Source organism: Pelophylax lessonae (assembly GCF_965119305.1).
Source record: "Pelophylax lessonae genome assembly, chromosome: 3".
NCBI classification, from domain to species: Eukaryota; Metazoa; Chordata; class Amphibia; order Anura; family Ranidae; genus Pelophylax; species Pelophylax lessonae.
This window is the reverse complement of record NC_138770.1, coordinates 38,697,163-38,717,269: the sequence shown is the minus strand read 5'-3', so window position 1 is coordinate 38,717,269 and position 20,107 is coordinate 38,697,163. Positions and strand designations below refer to the sequence as shown.

At 47.5% G+C, this 20,107-nt stretch overlaps 2 protein-coding genes and 1 long non-coding RNA gene across 3 annotated transcripts in view; 1 reads left to right on the top strand and 2 right to left on the bottom strand.

Annotated features, from left to right (window-relative positions):
• The window catches only part of LOC309550800, an 82,682-nt gene extending 72,480 nt beyond the window's left edge, over nt 1-10,202 (bottom strand). The window contains exon 1 of the long non-coding RNA XR_014225037.1: nt 10,144-10,202. This is a non-coding gene — a long non-coding RNA (uncharacterized lncRNA). The remainder of the gene's footprint in view (nt 1-10,143) is intronic.
• LOC309550737 (uncharacterized protein) overlaps nt 1-20,107 on the top strand; it is a 578,111-nt gene that overhangs the window by 289,932 nt on the left and 268,072 nt on the right. The gene's annotated exons all lie outside the window — the stretch shown is intronic.
• LOC309550685 (uncharacterized protein) overlaps nt 1-20,107 on the bottom strand; it is a 903,485-nt gene that overhangs the window by 742,197 nt on the left and 141,181 nt on the right. The window contains exon 2 of the mRNA XM_082251020.1: nt 11,359-11,487. Coding sequence (XP_082107146.1) covers nt 11,359-11,454 — 96 coding nt within the window. The 5' untranslated portion in view covers nt 11,455-11,487. The remainder of the gene's footprint in view (nt 1-11,358; nt 11,488-20,107) is intronic.

Genomic DNA, 20,107 nt, shown 5'->3' with positions numbered 1-20,107 from the left:
ACACCATTTATTTTTATTCAATACATTTTTTATTTTAACTTTACTTAACAAGATTGCAATCATAGAATCAGGAAATAGTAAAAGGTAGAAATCTAATTGGACGGAAAATGACTTGTTTGGAATGTGGAGGTGGAGGTGGAGTAGTTATTAATTTGTGTACAATACAATACACAACGTGTTACATTATTATAACAAAGTATTGTAGAAAAGATCACACCATAGAAAATAAACCTGGATATTAACCACTTCTGGACCGGGAGGATTTGCCCAGGTCATATTTTGCGATTCGGCACTGCGTTACTTTAACTGACAATTGCGCGGTCGCGCGACGCTGTACCCAAATAAAATAGATGTCCTTTTTTTCCCACAAATAGAGCTTTCTTTTGGTGGTATTTGATCACCTGTGCAAATTTTTATTTTTTGCGCTATAAACAAAAAAAAAGAGCCACAATTCTGAAAAAAAAAAAAAAAAATGTTTCACCTTATGCTATATAACATTCCCAATAAGAAAAAAATAAAAATCTATTTTTTTCATAATTTTAGGCCATTTTGCATTCTGCTACATATTTTTGGTAAAAATAAAATCCAAATAAGTGTATATTGATTGGTTTGCGCAAACGTTATCACGTCTACAAACTAGGGGAAAGATTTGGCTCTTTTTTTTTTTTTTACTAGTAATGGCGGCGATCTGCGATTTTTAGCGGGACAGCGACATTGCGGTGGACAGATCGGACCCCTGACATTTTGGGGGGGACCATACACATTACTACAGTAATTAGTGCTAAAAATATGCACTGTTACTGTAATAATGACACTGGCAAGGAAAAGAGGTTAACACCAGGGGCGATCAAAGGGTTAAATGTGTCCCTAGGGGGTGCTTTCTAACTGTGACGGGATGGGCTTCTGAAATGATCACAGAGACCTGTGTTCCTATATAGAAGGATCACAGGCGCTCTGTGATCAATCCAGAGAGAAGAATGGTCAGCTGTGTTTACTTCAGCAGACCGTCCTTCTCTCTCAGCAGGGAGCGATCGCGGGTGGCCGGCCGGCCAGAAGCGGAGACGTCGGCCTTGTGCAGCGACTTCCCTGCTGCCGAGTGGGGGCGGGAGCGCGTCGCTGCCAGCACGTGCTCGCACCCTAGCTGCAGGCACGCGACCGACGTTTACCTATGTTGGATTGCGCAGGTGGGGTTGCCTGCCGCAGTATAACTGCAGCGGACGGTCCTTAACTGGTCAATTAACTTCCCTCCTTCACTGTTTACTGTACTCATAAGTGCCCGAGCATGATCTCAGTTATTAGTATAAAAGCCATGTCTGATGAAGAATACTGAGGGGGTCTATCTAGTGCCCATAATTTTTCCTAAAAACACCATCTGAAAAAATTGAAAGTGAAATAACACATTATGGCCACCAGATGGAGCTGACAATTATAGGAAATTACTGTGTTAACTACAACATGCCTAGTGTTTTAGGGCTGGATAAAATGTATAAAATTTTAAAAAATTAGACCTCTAAATGGTTACAAAAGCTTATACCACAAAAGTTACTTAGTCAATGAAAGGTAATGACTCAATTTAGATTTTTTTTTACTGCTATCAATGGCCAACTCGGGACAACACTTCATCTATGTCTCTGGTGATCTCTGACCTCCTTATGAAGTGTTTCTTACATGATGAAGATCAGCCATGGAGTATATCTGAGGTGTATATCAGGGTGTGCTTCTTCCCCACATGTCCAGCAACATTCATATAGAAGACATTTCCCACACTCAAGGCACTAATACACCTTGAGGGGTGTGTGGGATCCCTGATGTACAGGAAGACAGGAGTTCAGTGAGGAACAATTCCCACACTCGGGACAGAAAAAGGGCTTCTCCCTGTGTGAGATCTCTGGTGTCTGTAGAGATTGGACTTCACTGAAAATGATCTCCCGCATTCAGGACAGGAATACGGTTTCTCCCCTGTGTGCAATCTCTGATGCGTGGAAAGATATGACTTCTTTGAAAAACATTTCCCACACTCAGGACAGGGATATTGCTTCTCACTTTTGTGAGATCTCTGCTGTCTAGGATAAAAGGACTTGTCTGAAAAACAATTCCCACACTCGGAACAGGAGTAAGCTTTTTCCCCTGTGTGAAGCCTTTCATGTCCACTAAGATGTGATTTTACTACAGAAGATTTCCCGCACCCAGGACAGGAAATTGGCTTCTCCACTATGTGCAATTTCTGATGCGTGTAAAGATTGGACCTATCTGAGAAACATTTCCCACACTCAAGACAGGAATACGGCTTCTCCCCTGTGTGCAATCTCTGATGTGTATAAAGATGGGACTTATCTGAAAAACATTTCCCACACTCTGGACAGGAATATGGCTTCTCCCCTGTGTGAGATCTCTGATGCTTGTAAAGATTGGACTTCACTGAAAAACATTTCCCGCACTCAGCACAGGAATATGGTTTCTCACCTGTGTGCAGTCTCTGATGTGTATAAAGATTGGACTTATCTGAAAAACATTTCCCGCACTCAAGACAGGAATACGGCTTCTCCCCAGTGTGAGACCTATGATGTGTGTCAAGTTGTGATTTCTCTACAAAGCATTTCCCGCACTCCGGACAGGAATATGGCTTTTCACTTGCGTGCAATCTCTGATGTCTGTTAAAATGTGACTTAAGTAAAAAACATTTCCCGCAATCAGGACAGGAATATGGCTTCTCCCCCGTGTGAGACTTCTGATGTGTGACAAGTACTGATTTCTCTACAAAGCATTTCCCACACTCAGGACAGGAATACGGCTTCTCACCTGTGTGATATCTGTGATGTCTGGAAAGATGGGACTTCTTTAAAAAACATTTCCCACATTCAGGACAGGAATGTGGCTTCTCACCTGTATGAGATCTTTTATGCTCATCAAGATTGAATTTAAAATGGAAACCCATGCCACACTCAGTACAGGAAAACCTCTTATCTGTTGGAAGGACGGCACCGTCCCTCACAGTCTGAGGTTCCTCAGGATAAGAGGAATACGATGGTCCATCTACACTGTGTGGTGCCAGATGGACATTTGAGGTAGCCGGGTTTTCTCCTGGACTATACTGTGTGATGTCCTCATCTTCTACTTTACAGTCTGGAGACAAAGTGAGACAATCCTCTGAGGTTTTCCTGATCTTCCATCCATGTACTAAAATAGAAATAAAAAGATTATTACTAGACACGAGCAGATTGGTTCCCCTAAACCAGGACTCCACCCACATCAGGCAGATTTGTCTCTGAGGATCTTACAATTCCATTTTCAAGGTAACTAGTAAATGGGTCCTCTGATCTCCTAACAGTTCATTTCTTTATTGAGCCCAAGTGGGTTATAGCTGGACCGCAGACTCACCTGTGAGCCCAAGTGGGGTATAGCTGGACCACAGACTCACCTGAGAGCCCAAGTGGGGCTTAGCTGGACCACAGACTCACCTGAGAGCCCAAGTGGGGTTTAGCTGGACCACAGACTCACCTGTTTTCCCAAGTGCGGCACTGAAAAAACCGGGGATCACGGATATCCAAGCCATGGACATTACCATCATGGACTTTCGCTGCATGGAGGTACGTCTGGGCCACTTCATTGTTACAGTTAAGATTAGGGAAAGGACGGTATTTATTATGAACTGTCATGCTGCATTTTAACAGTAAAGTTGCATTAACTGCCTGAGCCTTGTCTAAAGCTGTTCAAAGGGATGCATGTCGGTTCTGGAGTATTCCAAAGAACCTGGGCCTGTATTTGCACTATGGGGTATGAAGAAACACTACTAAAAGAGAGTTAATTTGGCAGGACACAAGTGGAGGAGTGTACTTGGTATAGGTAACCACGTGAAGGAACAAGCTACAAGCAACCAGTTGTTAGATTTGGTGCCTGGTACGGCGACAGGTCCTCCGGTAGTGAGGGGGTCGTTGTCTGGCTTATTCTCTAGTGATCCATCTCCTATGGCAATCAGGAACCAACTAGCGTTACTGAGATCTATGGCCTGGCCACGTTGTATGGAAAGGAAAGAGTTAGGAGCACGCATGAGGTGTTCAGCGGGACCCCATTCTCTTACTGGGAGTGAGGTAACAGAGGTACTTTGGACTGGTGGAGAGGACGCAGGTTCAGCACGTCCTGCACAACCGCAGACTTACCTGTGAGCCCAAGTGGGGTATAGCTGGACTGGAGACTCACCTGTGAGCCCAATTGGGGTATAGCTGGACCGCAGACTCACCTGTGAGCCCAAGTGGGGTATATAGCTGGACCGCAGACTCACCTGTGAGCCCAAGTGGGGTATAGCTGGACTGCAGTCTCACCTGTGAGCCCAAGTGGGGTATAGCTGGACTGCAGTCTCACCTGTGAGCCCAAGTGGGGTATAGCTGGACTGCAGACTCACCTGAGAGACCAAGTGGGGTTTAGCTGGACCACAGACTCACCTGAGAGACCAAGTGTCTGGCTTATTCTCTAGTGGTCCGTCTCCCATGGCAATCGGGAACCAACTAGCGTTATGGAGATATATGGCCTGGCCACGTTGTATGGAAAGGAAAGAGTTGGGAGCACGCATGAGGTCCCTCTAGGTGTTCAGCGGGACCCCATTTTCTTACTGGGAGTGAGGTAACAGAGGTACTTTGGACTGGTGGAGAGGACCCAGGTTCAGCATGTCCCTCCTAATGCAACATTTACAAGTTACAGTGTGTAGTGACACAGGACATATCACGGTTTAGAGGAACTCTGCACTTTAATACTGCACGCAGTGGATGCTCATCTCTAAGTTGGGGAACTGCCTTAATGTTAGATATTTCACATGACTGAAGTCTTTGCCTTATAAGTACATTGATGAGCGCGCTCTGCGAGGAGAGAACCCCCACATGCACAGGCACAGATGACCCCGCTCTTACACTTGATGTAGTTGGCAGCATACGCCCACCACATGTACCTGACGATCACGCCTGAAGAGACCATGGCTGTTTAGTTAGTATCTAGAATTTGCCCAGGCTTTCCTACAGACTTGGAACTTGACTGCCGTGATGGGCTTCAGATTGGCTCCTAAGTCAGGCACTGTCCTCAAATTGACTGGAATCCTGATCAGGGGCATATATAACATCCGAAAACCAAAGCTATGCCTCAGCGTTACCATGTCTTAAAAAGTCTTGCTGAGGAAAAAGCTGATCCCGTGCTGGACACAGGCCTTGTGTACTGGCCTATAGCAGAACTTGCCCACTGCAGGGGGAGAGGAAGAGATGAGTAATGGGTCATGTGCCCAGCATGCAGCCGTTGATGCATAGAGTATACCCCTTGGGCCACTTGCTCTGGCTCTTTTGTATTACTGCATGGCAGGGATGGAGGAACCTTCCTATCTCAGCTCCAAAGGACTGCCAACATCATGGATATCTACGGTTCCTGCCTGCCCCTACACTACTGCCAAAGTTCTGAGCCCACCTGCTCCACTCTCACCTCTAACATCGTTCAGGAAGCATCTGGGTTAGAATGCCCCGTGGAACCTGGGATTGAGCAGCCGATTCAACACCTATGACAGGAGAACTACCGCATGGGACTCGGCTCAGTCTACCCCTTGTTAACAGATCTGACACCACCTCTGTCGCTGCTCTGTTGGCACCTACAGTGGCTGCGATGCCTACTGAGCCCCTCTTGGATGTCACTAGCACCATGTCCATGCCAGACACTGACCAACACATGTCCTTACCACTAATCACGGGGATCTCTCCTGCTACCACTTCATCTGGAGTCCTGGGGTCTCCCCAATCTTCTCCTTCCTGCCCGAAAAGTTGGTGAAAGTTTTCTGGAGCACCCTTGTATTCGCCAGCAGTGAGGAGGAGCGTCCCACCTCTGCCGAGCAAGAGATGTCACCAGCACACCATGGGACTCCAATATTGGTCTAAAGCTTTATTCTGGGATTACATCTCTACAGCAAACAGCAGCAAAGTTTTGGAGCCCGCAGGATCCTTCAACAGGCACTGAGGCTGTCATGTCACTACCATAGATTCCCGAGGCAGTAAGTATCCTCGGTATTTACCTCCAGAGATGACTGGCCCCTGCAATGACCTCATCGTCCAGGGGACCCATACCTCCGACAAGGGACTGTCCATCTAGGCCAGAAGTTGACCCGGTTGTCTCAGTTACAAAGGTACTTCAATGCATACGTCTTTGTCAAATACTGGTATACGTTCACATATGTGCATGAAGAAATGTTCAGACCGCTCAAGGAGGCGAGACTGATGATACATTATATTGTCAAAAGTATTGGGACGCCTGCCTTTACACGCAGATGAACTTTAATGGCGTCCCAGTCTTAGTCCGTAGGGTTCAATATTGAGTTGGCCCACCCTTTGCAGCTATAACAGCTTCAACTCTTTGGGAGCAGTGGCGGCCGGTCTATAGGGGGCGCAGGGGTGCCGCCCCCCAATCTCTGTGGCCCAATAAAAAAAAGGGAAAAAAATACCATTTCAGCCCACTAGGGGCACTGGACTAACTGGTGGCTATGGGGGGGGGGGGGGTTTGCACCCCACGTGCGTGCAGCAGGCGGCCTTCTGGGGGTCATCGGGGTGCAGAGCAATGCGCCCCGACACTCCCGACTTTAGTGATGTCCTGGCTGTGATTGGTCCAGTCTCCAGCCTGGACCAATCAGAGGATATCCCGGGTGATGTCACGTGGGGGGCGGTGCGTGCGTTAGTCACGCACCGTCCCAAAGTCACCTTCCCGCCCGCCGTCAGAGAGGAGGGTAGCGGACGGCGCGCATGGAGGAAGAAGACGGGCGGTGCGACCCGAGTTGCAGGGCACAGAGGAAGAAGACGTCCGGTCCAACCGAGTCTCCTGAGTCGACTCCCGAGCAGCACGCCAGGGACGGTGACGGCAGTGGCACCAGTGTAAGGTAAGTGAAGTCTTGGGGGGGCACGCACGCACGCTGGTCTCTGCATTGAAATGGGCCTTGGGGCATCTGAGAGATGGAAGCCACAGAGACAGACTCTCTCCCACAGACGTCAGGCAAGTCACAATCACTCAGGATACATTATGATGTACACACCAGCTGCAAAGCTGCTATTTGACGGAACTGGCATCTACACAGCAGTGGCAGCTCGACTACGTTATCACATTTCATGCAGCAGTGAGTAATACATTCCTGAGCTCACCCGCAATCAGTGCTCGCCTTCCATCCAGGCCCGCAAATTCGTCACCCTGAATGAGGCTGGAGGAACTGGAGCTATTTAAAGGGAGCGAATCACCATTGGGATGTACAGGGTTAAAGAACAGGGAGGAAAAAAACAACAACGCAGGATCCTCGAAAAAGTCAAATTTAACCAATTCACCTTTACCCACACCGGCAAAAAAATGGCAGTTTGGTTGGTTGAAGGGGGCATGTATGCTGTTCACTACATTGAAAGGGGGCATGTATGCTGGTCACTACATTGAAAGGGGGCATATATGCTGGTCACTGCATTGAAAGGGGGCATGTATGCTGGTCACTACATTGAAGGGGGCATGTATGCTGGTCACTACATTGAAGGGGGCATATATGCTGGTCACTGCATTGAAAGGGGGCATGTATGCTGGTCACTACATTGAAGGGGGCATGTATGCTGGTCACTACATTGTAAGGGGGCATGTATGCTGGTCACTACATTGTAAGGGGGCATGTATGCTGGTCACTACATTGAAGGAGGCATGTATGCTGGTCACTGCATTGAAGGGGGCATGTATGCTGGTCACTACATTGAAGGAGGCATGTATACTGGTCACTACATTGAAGGGAGCATGTATGCTGGTCACTGCATTGAAAGGGGGCATGTATGCTGGTCACTGCATTGAAGGGGGCATGTATGCTGGTCACTACATTGAAGGGGGCATGTATGCTGGTCACTACATTGAAGGGGGCATGTATACTGGTCACTACATTGAAGGGGGCATGTATGCTGGTCACTGCATTGAAAGGGGGCATGTATGCTGGTCACTGCATTGAAAGGGGGCATGTATGCTGGTCACTGCATTGAAAGGGGGCATGTATGCTGGTCACTACATTGAAAGGGGGCATGTATGCTGGTCACTACATTGAAAGGGGGCATGTATGCTGGTCACTACATTGAAGGGGACATGTATGCTGGTCACTACATTGAAGGGGGCATGTATGCTGGTCACTACATTGAAGGGAGCATGTATGCTGGTCACTACATTGAAGGGGGCATGTATGCTGTTCTCTGCATTGAAAGGGGGCCTGTACTGTGGGGTTTGTGCTAGGGGGGTCTGTACTGTAGGGTTTGTGCTAGGGGGGTCTGTACTGTAGGGTTTGTGCTAGAGGGGTCTGTACTGTGGGATTAGTGCTAGGGAGTCTGTACTGTGGAATTAGTGCTAGGGAGTCTGTACTGTGGGATTAGTGCTAGGGAGTCTGTACTGTAGGGTTTGTGCTAGGGGGTGGGGCTTATGAGAAATGGGAGGGGTCAAAATGGAAGGGCGGGGTCTTGCGCCCCACCATTTTAAAACTTCACCAGCCGCCACTGTTTGGGAGCATGAAATAGTCCAAAATGTCTTGATATGCTGATGCCTTAACAGTTCTCTTCACTGGAACTAAGGGGTCAAGCCCAACCCCTGAAAACCAACCCCACACCATAATCCCCCTCCACCAAATGATTTTGACCAGTGCACAAAGTAAGGTCCATAAAGACATGGATGAGCGAGTTTGGGGTGGAGGAACATGACTGGCCTACACAGAGTCCTGACCTCAAACCGATAAAACACCTTTGGGATGAATTAGAGCAGAGACTGCGAGCCAGGCCTTCTCTCCAACAGCAGTGCCTGACCCCATAAATGTGCTTCTGGAAGAATGGTCAAACATTCCCATAGACCCACTCCTAAACCTTGTGGACAGTCTTCCCAGAAGAGTTAAAGCTGTTATAGCTGCAATGGTTGGGTCAACTCAATATTGAACCCTACGGGCTAAGACTGGGATGCCATTAAAGTGTGTATGTGTAAAGGCAGGCGTCCCAATACTTTTGGCAACATAGTGTATATAGTGAAGCTGTGTCTCCGTGTACCACGGCACCTCTGAGAATTCCGGTGTCAGAACGCATTTATTGAGGCCCGGTTCAATCAGATCTTTGAGGACTATAACGTTGGTAAGCATATTTACATGGACCGGGTAAATTCCGGGTTGTCCACCAAGTAGCGGAGACTCACCCAGTCACGGGAGAAAAGATTTGGCCAACTTCTAGGTCTAATGCTCACATTTTTTTTTTTCTGCCACTGTTTGCACTATCTGTAAAGTTTTATACTGTCTTTTTTTTTTTTTTAATAGTTATGGGTGAATATTTATTATGTACTGTTACTAAATTATAGTTAGTCGCATCCAGGGAGGCATGCGAAAAGGGGAGGGCGAATGTAGGCAGGTTAGAAATAAAGTGCTGATTATGGTAAATTCCATAATACATAAACTAATAATTGTCCTTGAAATGCAATATTTCTTCAACTTCATATAATTCCCCAAAATGATCAGTTTTTTGGAGAATATGTAAAGACTCACCAGAATGTTCTGATCTCCTCACTCACTTATTTACAAAGGGGTCATGACATTCTGGAGATAAGTTGCATAGTTCCCACACCTCTGCCTCCCATCTCCTGAGACTGCACTCAGTGACTTGGGTCTGAGACTATACAGACATATCCCTCCACCCGGCACAGCCAGCAAATAACAGAGCAAGTAACCCTGGGAGAATTGTTCTGTCAGAGAACTTACTAGACCCAGGCATAGGAAAGAAGGCCCAAGGCACATACCCCAGGTGTCTAGGTAGAGCAACATCTATGGCTAAAATCAATTTTGCTTCCAGCTGAACCCCGGAATCTCCATAAATCCAGTCTAGATACATAAATTGTGTCTGTAGCACAGAGAAGGAAGATTATCCGAGAGAAATACAGGAATACAGGACGGGGAACACAGCTCAGGAAAGTGACCAGGGTATTACAGGCTAATATCACCCAGTCCTTGCCATACTCTGGACCAATCAGTGAGCAGTATGGGTGGAGGAATGTATTTAGTGTTAATGACCCACCTGTGCTGATCTCTGTAGGAGTGTCCTCCTCTATAAATGTCCTTGTTATTCCATCCTCCTCCATAGACTGCTGATCATCCCTCACATACCTCTCTTCTTCTTCTGCTTTCACCTCAACTTTTATATTTATCAGATCTTCACCCTAAACCAAGAAAATTATAGAAAAGTTAATTAAAAGTAAAAGAGTTAATCTTCTGATATTACATAATCCACACATTGCCTATACGTGTCCATGTTCTAGATGCTCTGTCCCACCAACCTTATAATGGGGAGGGATGGTGTGACCTTCCTGTGTGGAAACCCAGGAATACAGAGGACGGGGACATCTCTCTGGTGGGTTCCTGGTATTAGGTGGCTCCATCATATCCTTGTGTCCTTCTGAAAACTCCTTCATCACTCCATACTCCTCATCCTCCTCTTTATACTCTTCTTTAATAACAATATTATTCCCGAAGTTTCCAGTCTGAAAGATATAATAAAACATTAATTGTAACAAAAATGCGGTGTATAAATCAGAACTACCAATAATTGTTCCTCAGCTACCTGATGATGGCGAGGGATGGTGTGACCTTCCTGTGTGGAATCCCGGGAATACAGAGGACGGGGACATCTCTCTGGTGGGTTCCCATTACTGGACCCATCTGTAGGAAACACACACACTGACTGAATACATTGTTTCTATGTGTTTATCAGATGATGGGGGATCTAGGTGGATCCTCCGTACTGCTCTCTCCTTTACAATAAAGTCTCCTCTTACCCGGTGATGTGAGGGGCGGCTGATTCTCCACCATGACGTCCTTGTAGAGATCCTTGTGTCCTTCTAAATACTCCCACTCCTCCATGGAGAAATAGACAGTGACATCCTGACACCTTATAGGAACCTGACACACACAATGATACAGTCACCATCCAGACACATCCCTTGTCTGTTACTGGATAATGTCCCAGAATTCCCAGCACCGCTCACCTCTCCTGTCAGCAGCTCCATCATCTTCTTGGTGACTTCTAGAATCTTCTGCATGTTGTGTCTCTCAGGTTTTAGGGAGTCACATGGAGGCACTGTGATGGTCATATGATCACCTGACTTCAGAAGAGGAAATCTCTGTATTGAAGAACCAATAGGAATATCATGTTAGAATCCCAGAATCCTCCTCACCTCTCTGGTCAAGTCTGTGTTTTATTAATAGAGATAAGAGTGATGTCATGTGACCTCCCAGAACCCTCCTCACCTCTCCGGTCATGTCTGTTTTATTAATAGATATAAGAGTGGTGTCATGTGACCTCCAAGAATCCTTCTTACCTCTCCGGTCAGCAGGTAGATGATCTCCAGGGTGAAATTTAGTATCTTCTCAGTCATGTGACTCCGGTCGTCCTCCATCCTCATTGGTGCCGTCATTTGATCTAAACAGGTCTCCTTGTAGACAGATAACTTTGGAAAAAATGAAAGTAAGAATTATTTGGATGGTATTGGTCACACAATAGCAGGATGTGGAAGTGAGGGGGGGGGGGGTAATAGGAGGGTTGTTGTACATTGAAGAACTACTGTCCCCATGGGAACACATTTAGTTTGAACTATTTAGTGTTTGCTACATTATGATGTCCCGGAACCCTTTTGTCCTGCTGAATCAGAAATTCCATTTTCTCTGTTGGGTTTGTTTGGTTTTTGAACCAGTGTTGATTAGTTTTAGATCTGCAGACAAGGTCCTTCCTTTGACTTTTTTGCTCTGCCTCAGTGCTGGGAGGACAACGTGGGGGCCATCATGATGTCCAGGAAGGGGAACCTACTGGATTTTGGGCGGAGATTGCTGGCTGATCAGGATTATTGGCAGAACTCCGGCTGCAAGGCTCCAATCTCCAGCAGCCTGCTGACTGACAGGAGTGATGTCACTGTCACTCTCTGCAGTTAGAGAAGGGATTGGATAGCAAGAGGATGCTGCTGGTGGAGTAGAGCGCTTTGGGGGAGGAGTCTGTTCTCTTCCCTCTAATGGCAGCCCAGTGTGGGTAGGAGGACAACAATGAGGGGTGGGGGCAGTGGTTTGTGCTCTTGGTTGCCAGTGGGTTGTCTGGGACTCTGAATTCCAGCACTGGGCTGCCAGAGTGTCATGGGGAGGTATTGGATTTTTTTCCCCAGACGCAGAGCACTGACCCCTTACTACCCACTATTTGATACGCAAACAGACCTCCTCTAATAATGAGTGCCCACCAAGTGGTGGAGGCCTGCCCTTCTTCATGCCACTTGGTATTCTGGAACATTTTATTTTAACAGTGAGATGGTAAGAAGGTGAAAATTGTCCTTTCCTAGCAGAAGATCTTTAAGGAGATCTGAAAAGTAAAAAGTAAGTGCAGGTAGGAGGACCATCCGAGAACGAGACCCCCATCCTTACCTCAGAGTCCCCCTGAGCCCTACAACCTCCTTAAGAGTCCTTCAGCCCCACTACCCCCTTGAGAATCCTTCAACCTCGCTACCCCCTTGAGAATCCTTCCACCCCGCTACCCCCTCGAGAATCCTTCCACCCCGCTACCCCCTCGAGAATTCTTCAACCCCGCTACCCCCTTGAGAATCCTTCAACCCCGCTACCCCCTCAGAATCCTTCAACCCCGCTACCCCCTCAGAATCCTTTAACCCCCCCTACCCCCACATAGTTACATAGTGAGGTTGAAAAAATACATCAGTCCATCCAGTTCAATCCATAATGTGTGTGTTTGCTGCTAACCGTACATTGTATACCCCTGTATGTTGTGGTCTTTAAGGTGCCCATCTAATAGTTTTTAAAACTATTGATGCTCCCTGCTGATACCACTGCTTGTGGAAAAGAATTCCACATCCTTACTGCTCTGACAGTAAAGAACCCCTTACGTAGTTTAAGGTTAAACTGTTTTTCTTCTAGTTTTAGTGAGTGCACCCATGCCTTATTAATTTTGTTTTCTCTGAAAAGTTTGTTCCTTATGCTATGGTCACCAGTACAATATTTGTACATTGATATCATATCCCCTCTTAAGCGTCTCTTCTCCAGAGAGAACAAGTTCAATGTTTGTAGTTTTTCCTCATAGCTGATGTCCTCCATTCTCCTAATTATTTTTGTTGCCCTTCTCTGAACTCCCTCCAGTTCCAGCACATTCTTCCTGAGGACCGGTGCCCAGAACTGGACGGCATACTCCAGATGTGGCCGGACCAGAGTCTTGTAAAGTGGGAGAATAATCTCTTTATTTCTGGAGTGAATCCCCTTTTTTAAACATGCCAGTATTCGGTTGGCTTTGCTTGCAGCGGCTTGGCATTGCATGCTACTGCCAAGCCTTTTGTCCACTAGGACCCATAGGTCCTTTTCCATCTTAGATTCTCCCAGAGGTTCCCCCCCAGCGAGTAACTTGCGCTCGTATTTCTGACACCCAAGTTTAATGTGGAAAAACCTTACATTTTTCCACATTAAACCTCATCTACCATGTAGTTGCCCACCCCATTGTTTTGTTCAGGTCTGCTTGCAAGGTTACCACGTCCTGCATAGAAGATATTGGCCTGCTTAACTTAGTATCGCCCGCAAAAACAGAGATTGTGCTAGATATCCCTTCCTATAGGTCGTTTATGAATAAATACACAGGATTGGTCCCACTTTCCACATCCGCCCAATCCGAGTACTCCCCATTTATCACCACCCTCTGGACTCGCCCCTGGAGCCAGTTCTCTATCCAGGTACTCGCCCTATGGTCCATACCTATGTACCTTAGTTTGAACAGTAAGCGTTTGTGGGGGACTGTGTCAAATGCCTTTGCAAAGTCCAGATACACCACATCCACAGGCCTTCCTTTATCTAGATGGCAACTCACTTCATCATAGAAGGTTAATAGATTGGTCTGGCAAGAACGATTTTTCATGAATCCATGCTGATTACTACTAATAATAGTTTTTTTTTTTTTACTATAGTCTTGTATATAATCTTTTAACATCCCCTCCAAAATTTTGCAGACTACTGATGTTAGGCTAACCAGCCTATAATTCCCCGGATATATCTCAGCTCTTTTTTAAAATATTGGTACCACGTTGGCTTTTTTCCAATGAGCTGGCACCATACCCGTCTGTAAACTATCCTTAAAGATCAAGAATAATGGTCTGGCTATCACTTGGCTGAGTTCTTCAAGAACTCTCGGGTGCAAGCCATCCGGTCCCGGTGATTTATTTATGTTAAATTTTGTTTTAATTCCATCTTCTGTTAACCATGGGGGAACTTCCTGAGGTGTATTATTTAATTTAGCATTACAAGCTGGGTTAGTGTAGCCCCCCAAGACTAAAGAGAAGAAATTATTTAGCACTTTTGCCTTCTCTCTGTCCTCTGTGGCCAGATTCCCTTCATCGTCTTTTATGGGGCCAATGTGTACTGGTCTCGCTTTCTTACCATTTATATACTTAAAGATTTTCTTGGGTTTTTTTTTTTTTTTTACTCTCTTCCGCTATGTGTCTCTCGTGTTCCATTTTAGCCACCTTGATTTCGCCTTTACATTTCTTATTGCACTCTTTGTAATGTTGGAATGCTGCCAATGACCCCTCAGCCTTGTATTTGTTGAAGGCCTTTTCTTTAGTTTTATAATGCATTTTATATCGGAGTTTAGCCACCCAGGGTTTGTTTTTGCTCTTTTAAACTTATTCCCTTTTGGGATGCACTGGCCAATCCCTTTATTTAGTATGTTCTTTAAGCACTTCCATTTTTCTTCCGTGTTCTTTGTTCCTACGATTCTATCTTATTTTATTTTGTCTAATAAAGAGCGCAGTTTGGCTCTTTTGAAATTCAGTGTCCTTATATTACCCTTGTGTTTCCTACTTCTATGATTTATACTGAAACTGATTGACCTATGGTCACTGTTTCCTAAGTTGCCCCGCATTTCTATAACTGTGATCAGGTCAATATTGTTGGTAATCAGTAGGTCTAGTACCGCATTGTTTCTTGTCGGTGCGTTCACCATCTGACCCGTGAAATTGTCCTGCAAAACATATAGGAACTGCCAAGCCTTAGATGAATGCGCAGTTCCTTCTGCCCAGTCTATATCTGGATAAAAAAAGTCCCCCATTATAATGACATTTCCCATCCTTGCTGCCATTCCAAGCTGTGATAGGAGGTCCGCCTCCCCTTTTCTACCCTCTCTATCCCTGCAATATAGGGAATACCCCTGAATGATCGCCAGCCAATCATGAGAGCTGTCAAATCAAGTCTCTGAAATTCCCACAAAATCAAAATCCTCCTCATACATCAGCAGCTCCAGTTCTCTCATCATGTTGGCCAGGCTTCTAGCATTGGTATACAAACCTCGTAATATTGTGCTGTTGCATACTGTATCCTCGTTCGATGCTTTTAGGCTGCACTTGTGATTTGTCCCCCTACCCACCATGGTTTAGGAACTGTGAGTAACCTACCGCTAATGCTCCCATTTCTGCCCCCTGAACCTTGCTCCACCCTGGCTAAATCTCCATATGTACCCTTCCCCCCATCACCTAGTTTAAAAGCCCCTCTCACTTGTTGGCCATCCGCTCTTCTAGTACAGCTGCACCCTCCCCATTTAGGTGCAAACTGCCCTTACTAAAGAGCCCTTACTGAGAAGTCGGCCCAGTTCTCCAGGCAGGGTTCATACACATTTTCACCAATAAAATTCCATGACTTTTCCATGACTTTTCCATGACTTCACGTAAATATTCATGACCTAATGTTTCATGAAATGTCTATGTATACATGTTAAATAAGAAGAAAATCCATGTCACACCCAGCATATTTTTACTTAAATAAATGACAATCTTTGTAGTGTACAGTACCTCTGTAGTTAGGGTTTCATTTGTGGATACAGCGTGAATCAAAATGGTCCCTTGTTTTACAGTGGATGAGATGGAAGCACCGCTTCCGCAGCTGGGAGCCGGTGTCACTTCAGGCACACGGGTGAAAAAGCCAGCAATCAGATTGTCCGCAGCTGCAGACTGGTGCTTTGCACCTTTAGCGTGGCTAGACAGCGCTGCCTCTCCCATGTTCAAAATGTCAAACGTTTTACGACACACAATGTACATTTAGCGGACATGATACAGGAGAAGGTCAGAGGCTGTAGACATGATACAGGAGGTGGTCAGAGGCTGCGGACATGATACAGGAGGTGGTCAGAGGCTGCGGACATGATACAGGAGGTGGTCAGAGACTGCAGACATGATACAGGAGGTGGTCAGAGGCTGCGGATAAGTTACAAGAGAAGGTCAGAGACTGCAGACATGATACAGGAGGTGGCCAGAGGTTGCAGACATGATACAGGAGGTGGTCAGAGGCTGCGGACATGATACAGGAGGTGATCAGGGGCTGCGGACATGATACAGGAGGTGATCAGGGGCTGCGGACATGATACAGGAGGTGGTCAGAGGCTGCAGACATGATACAGGAGGTGGTCAGAGGCTGCGGACATGATACAGGAGGTGGTCAGAGGCTGCGGACATGATACAGGAGGTGGTCAGAGGATGCGGACATGATACAGGTGGTAGTCAGAGGCTGCGGACATGATACAAGAGAAGGTCAGAAACTGCAGACATGATAGAAGATAGAAGAGCACAGGGGAAGCAGAGAGCACTGGAGGAGCTGAAGGGCACGGAGGGGGGGACTGGAGAGAATTAAGGGGGGGTTTGGAAAGCATTGCAGGGGGGTTGGAAGGCGCGGGGGAGCATGGAAAACCAGGGGGATGGAGAGCACAGGGGGAGAGGGGGGGGACTGGAGAGCACTGTCTGGGGGGAACTGGAAATCACTGAGGGGGGAGCCAGGGAGCTGGAGAGCACTGGGGGAGCCAGAAAGCATGGGGGGGGAAGAGATGAAAAGCACTGTGGGGAGCTGAAGAGCACTGGGGGGGCTAAAGAACACTGGGGGGGCTAAAGAACACTGGGGAGGGCTAAAGAACACTGGGGGGGGGGCTAAAGAACACTGGGGGGGGCTAAAGAACACTGGGGGGGGGCTAAAGAACACTGGGGGGGGCTAAAGAACACTGGGGGGGGCTAAAGAACACTGGGGGGGGGGCTAAAGAACACGGGGGGGGGGGCTAAAGAACACGGGGGGGGGGGGGGCTAAAGAACACGGGGGGGGCTAAAGAACACTGGGGGGGGGCTAAAGAACACTGGGGGGGGGCTAAAGAACACTGTGGGGGGGGCTAAAGAACACTGTGGGGGGGGCTAAATAACACGGGGGGGGGCATTTTTACATTCAGCGTATAGCACTGGTACAGGTAGGTGTCCTTCCGGTTCCGCAGTTTGCCCTTACTGTCAGTCACTGGCCAGCAGCAGCAGCAGCAGCCGCAGCCGAGGAGATGACCCAATGAGGCAGCGGGGAGGGCTGGCCGCGGTTTGCCTGGAGACACTGTGACTGGCTAGCAGCAGCAGTAACAGCCGGGAGATTATCAACCAATGAGGCAGCGGAAGCGTCACTGGAGGGCGGGCCGGCCGCATGAATGTGATGACGCGGGGGTGCGGTAACCGAAACAGTTACCGCCCCCTTCCGCGTCATCATCACGTTCATGCGGCCGGCCGGCCCGCCCTCCAGTGACGCTTCCACTGCCTCATTGGTTGATAATCTCCCGGCTGTTACTGCTGCTGCTAGCCAGTCACAGTGTCTCCAGGCAAACCACGGCCGGCCCTCCCCGCTGCCTGATTGGGTCATCTCTTCGGCTGCTGCTGGCCAATGACAGCATGCGCATACAGCGGACCCAGAAGGACGCTAAGGGTCCTTTCACACGGCCGCTCCGTGTGTCCGCAAATCATCCCATCCGTTTGTGGATGATTTGCGGACATAATGTAAGTGAATGGCATTGCGGATGTCAGCGGAATACCATCCGCTGACATCCGATTTTCCTCCTTTCAGTTCTGTTCCGTTTTTTCGAATGGAACAGAACCCTATTTTTTCATCCGTGTAAAAAACGGAAAGGAAGGAACATCGGATGTCAGCGGTGTCATCCGCTGACATCCGCAATTCCATATACTTACATTATGTCCGTATGTCATCCGCAAACGGATGGGATGATATGCGGGCACACGGAGCGGATGACACAAATGTCATCTGCTCTGTGAAAAAAAAAAAAGTCTGCAGCGGACTTAAGCAGCGGAGCGGCCGTGTAAAAGGACCCTAATACAGCGAAATGTAAATACAGTATGTGGCAATATAATTATCATAAAATAGTTAAAATTAAGCATCTTCTCCTCCACAGTAATTTAATTCCATGACTTTTCCAAAACCTAGTGTGTTTCCTAATTTTCCATGACCTTTCCAGGCCTGGAAAGTGTCATCTAAAAATTCCAAAACTTTTCCAGGATTTCCAGGACCGTATGAACCCTGTCCAGGAACCTGAAACCGTCCTTACTACACCAGCTCCTTAGCCACTTGTTTACTTCCCCAATCTCCCGCTGCCTCTCTGGCGTGGCTCGAGGTATAGGTAGTATTTCTGAAAATACTACCTTGGAGGGCCTACACATCAATTTATCTCCTAAATCCCTGAAATCGTTTTTTAGGACTCTTCATTTCCTTCTGACTTTGTCATTAGTACCCACGTATACCATGACAGCTGGGTCTTTCCCAGCCCCACTCACTAATCTGTCCACCAGATCTGTGATGTGCACAGAATCCACAGAATCCTTCAACTCCACTACCCCCTCGAGAATCCTTCAACTCCACTACCCCCTCGAGAATCCTTCAACCCCACTACCTCCTCAGAATCTGTTAGGAATCTGTTAGGAATGCTTCCTGAGCACACTGATGTGCTGTCATGATTCTGCAATCCAAAGGGTTAACCTAGAGCAGACTAATTGCAGTAATTGGCAAATAGGCTGCCTTATTTAAACAGCTCAGAAGCACTGTGTCTTCTCTGTCTTGTCTGCAGCTCTTCCTGTGTTCCTGAAGCCTGCTTCCTGTTACCTGTTTGATATCCGTTTGACCTTTGGCTTGTTCCTGACCTTGTTGACCTGCTGCCCGTCCTGACCCTTTGGCTTGTTTGACCATTCTCTCTGATCTCCCTTGTCTGCTTATCTGCCTTCGGATCTTGACCAGTTTCTCCCTTGGTGGGGCGACCCTGAGGACTGCGACCTGGTATCCACACGCAGCGAAGTCCATCCTCACCACTAGAGGCCCTGGCGAAAACCGGTGGATACTTAGATTCCGCACCTCAGGTTAGCCTGTGTCACTTACCTTGGGGGGTCCCGTCTAAGCTCCGCCCTCCAGCACACGTGGGGCCTTCCTCCGCCAACAGGCTACCACTTGTATCCCTAACAGTACAAGACAGCCATGACGGAGCCTGCAAGAGAAGCCTCACCATTGGAAGAGATCTGCCAACACCTCGCAGCCCTGTCTCAAGCCGTAAAGTCGCTTCAAGACGGCTATACACAGCTGCACTCTACGACACTTCAGGGGGATCCTCCTGTATTATCTGCTTCCTCTCCTGCTGCAGCACCCTCTGGACCTGCTTCTGGCCCTACCGTAGTGATGCTGCCACCAGAACCTCGAGTTCCTGCTCCAGAAAAATATTCCGGGGATCGCGGATTGGTTGGATATCTTCGTCATCGTATACTTGGATGACATCCTAGAGCAGCATCGCGAGCACGTTCAAAATGTCCTCGGTCGCCTTCGCCAGCATGGTCTCTACGCCAAGGCCGAGAAGTGCGTTTTTGAGCAGAACAGTATCCTGTTTCTGGGGTTAATAATTTCCACAGATGGAATAGAGATGGATCCTCAGAAGGTCTCTGCCATTCTGGACTGGCCACCTCCATCAGACAAAAAGGGAGTACAGCGCTTCGTTGGCTTCGCCAATTTTTATAGGAGGTTCATTAAGGGGTTCTCCAACATCATAGCCCCTATTACTCACCTTACTAAGAAGAATGTCCGCTTCCAGTGGACCCCAGAAGCTCAGTCCGCCTTCTCGGTTCTTAAAAAACATTTTACCTCTGCCCCTATCCTGAGTCACCCGGATCCTGCCTTACCCTATCTCCTGGAGGTAGACGCATCGGAAGTTGCGGTCGGGGCAGTCATCTCCCAAAGACAGGGAACTAAAGACTTAACTCACCC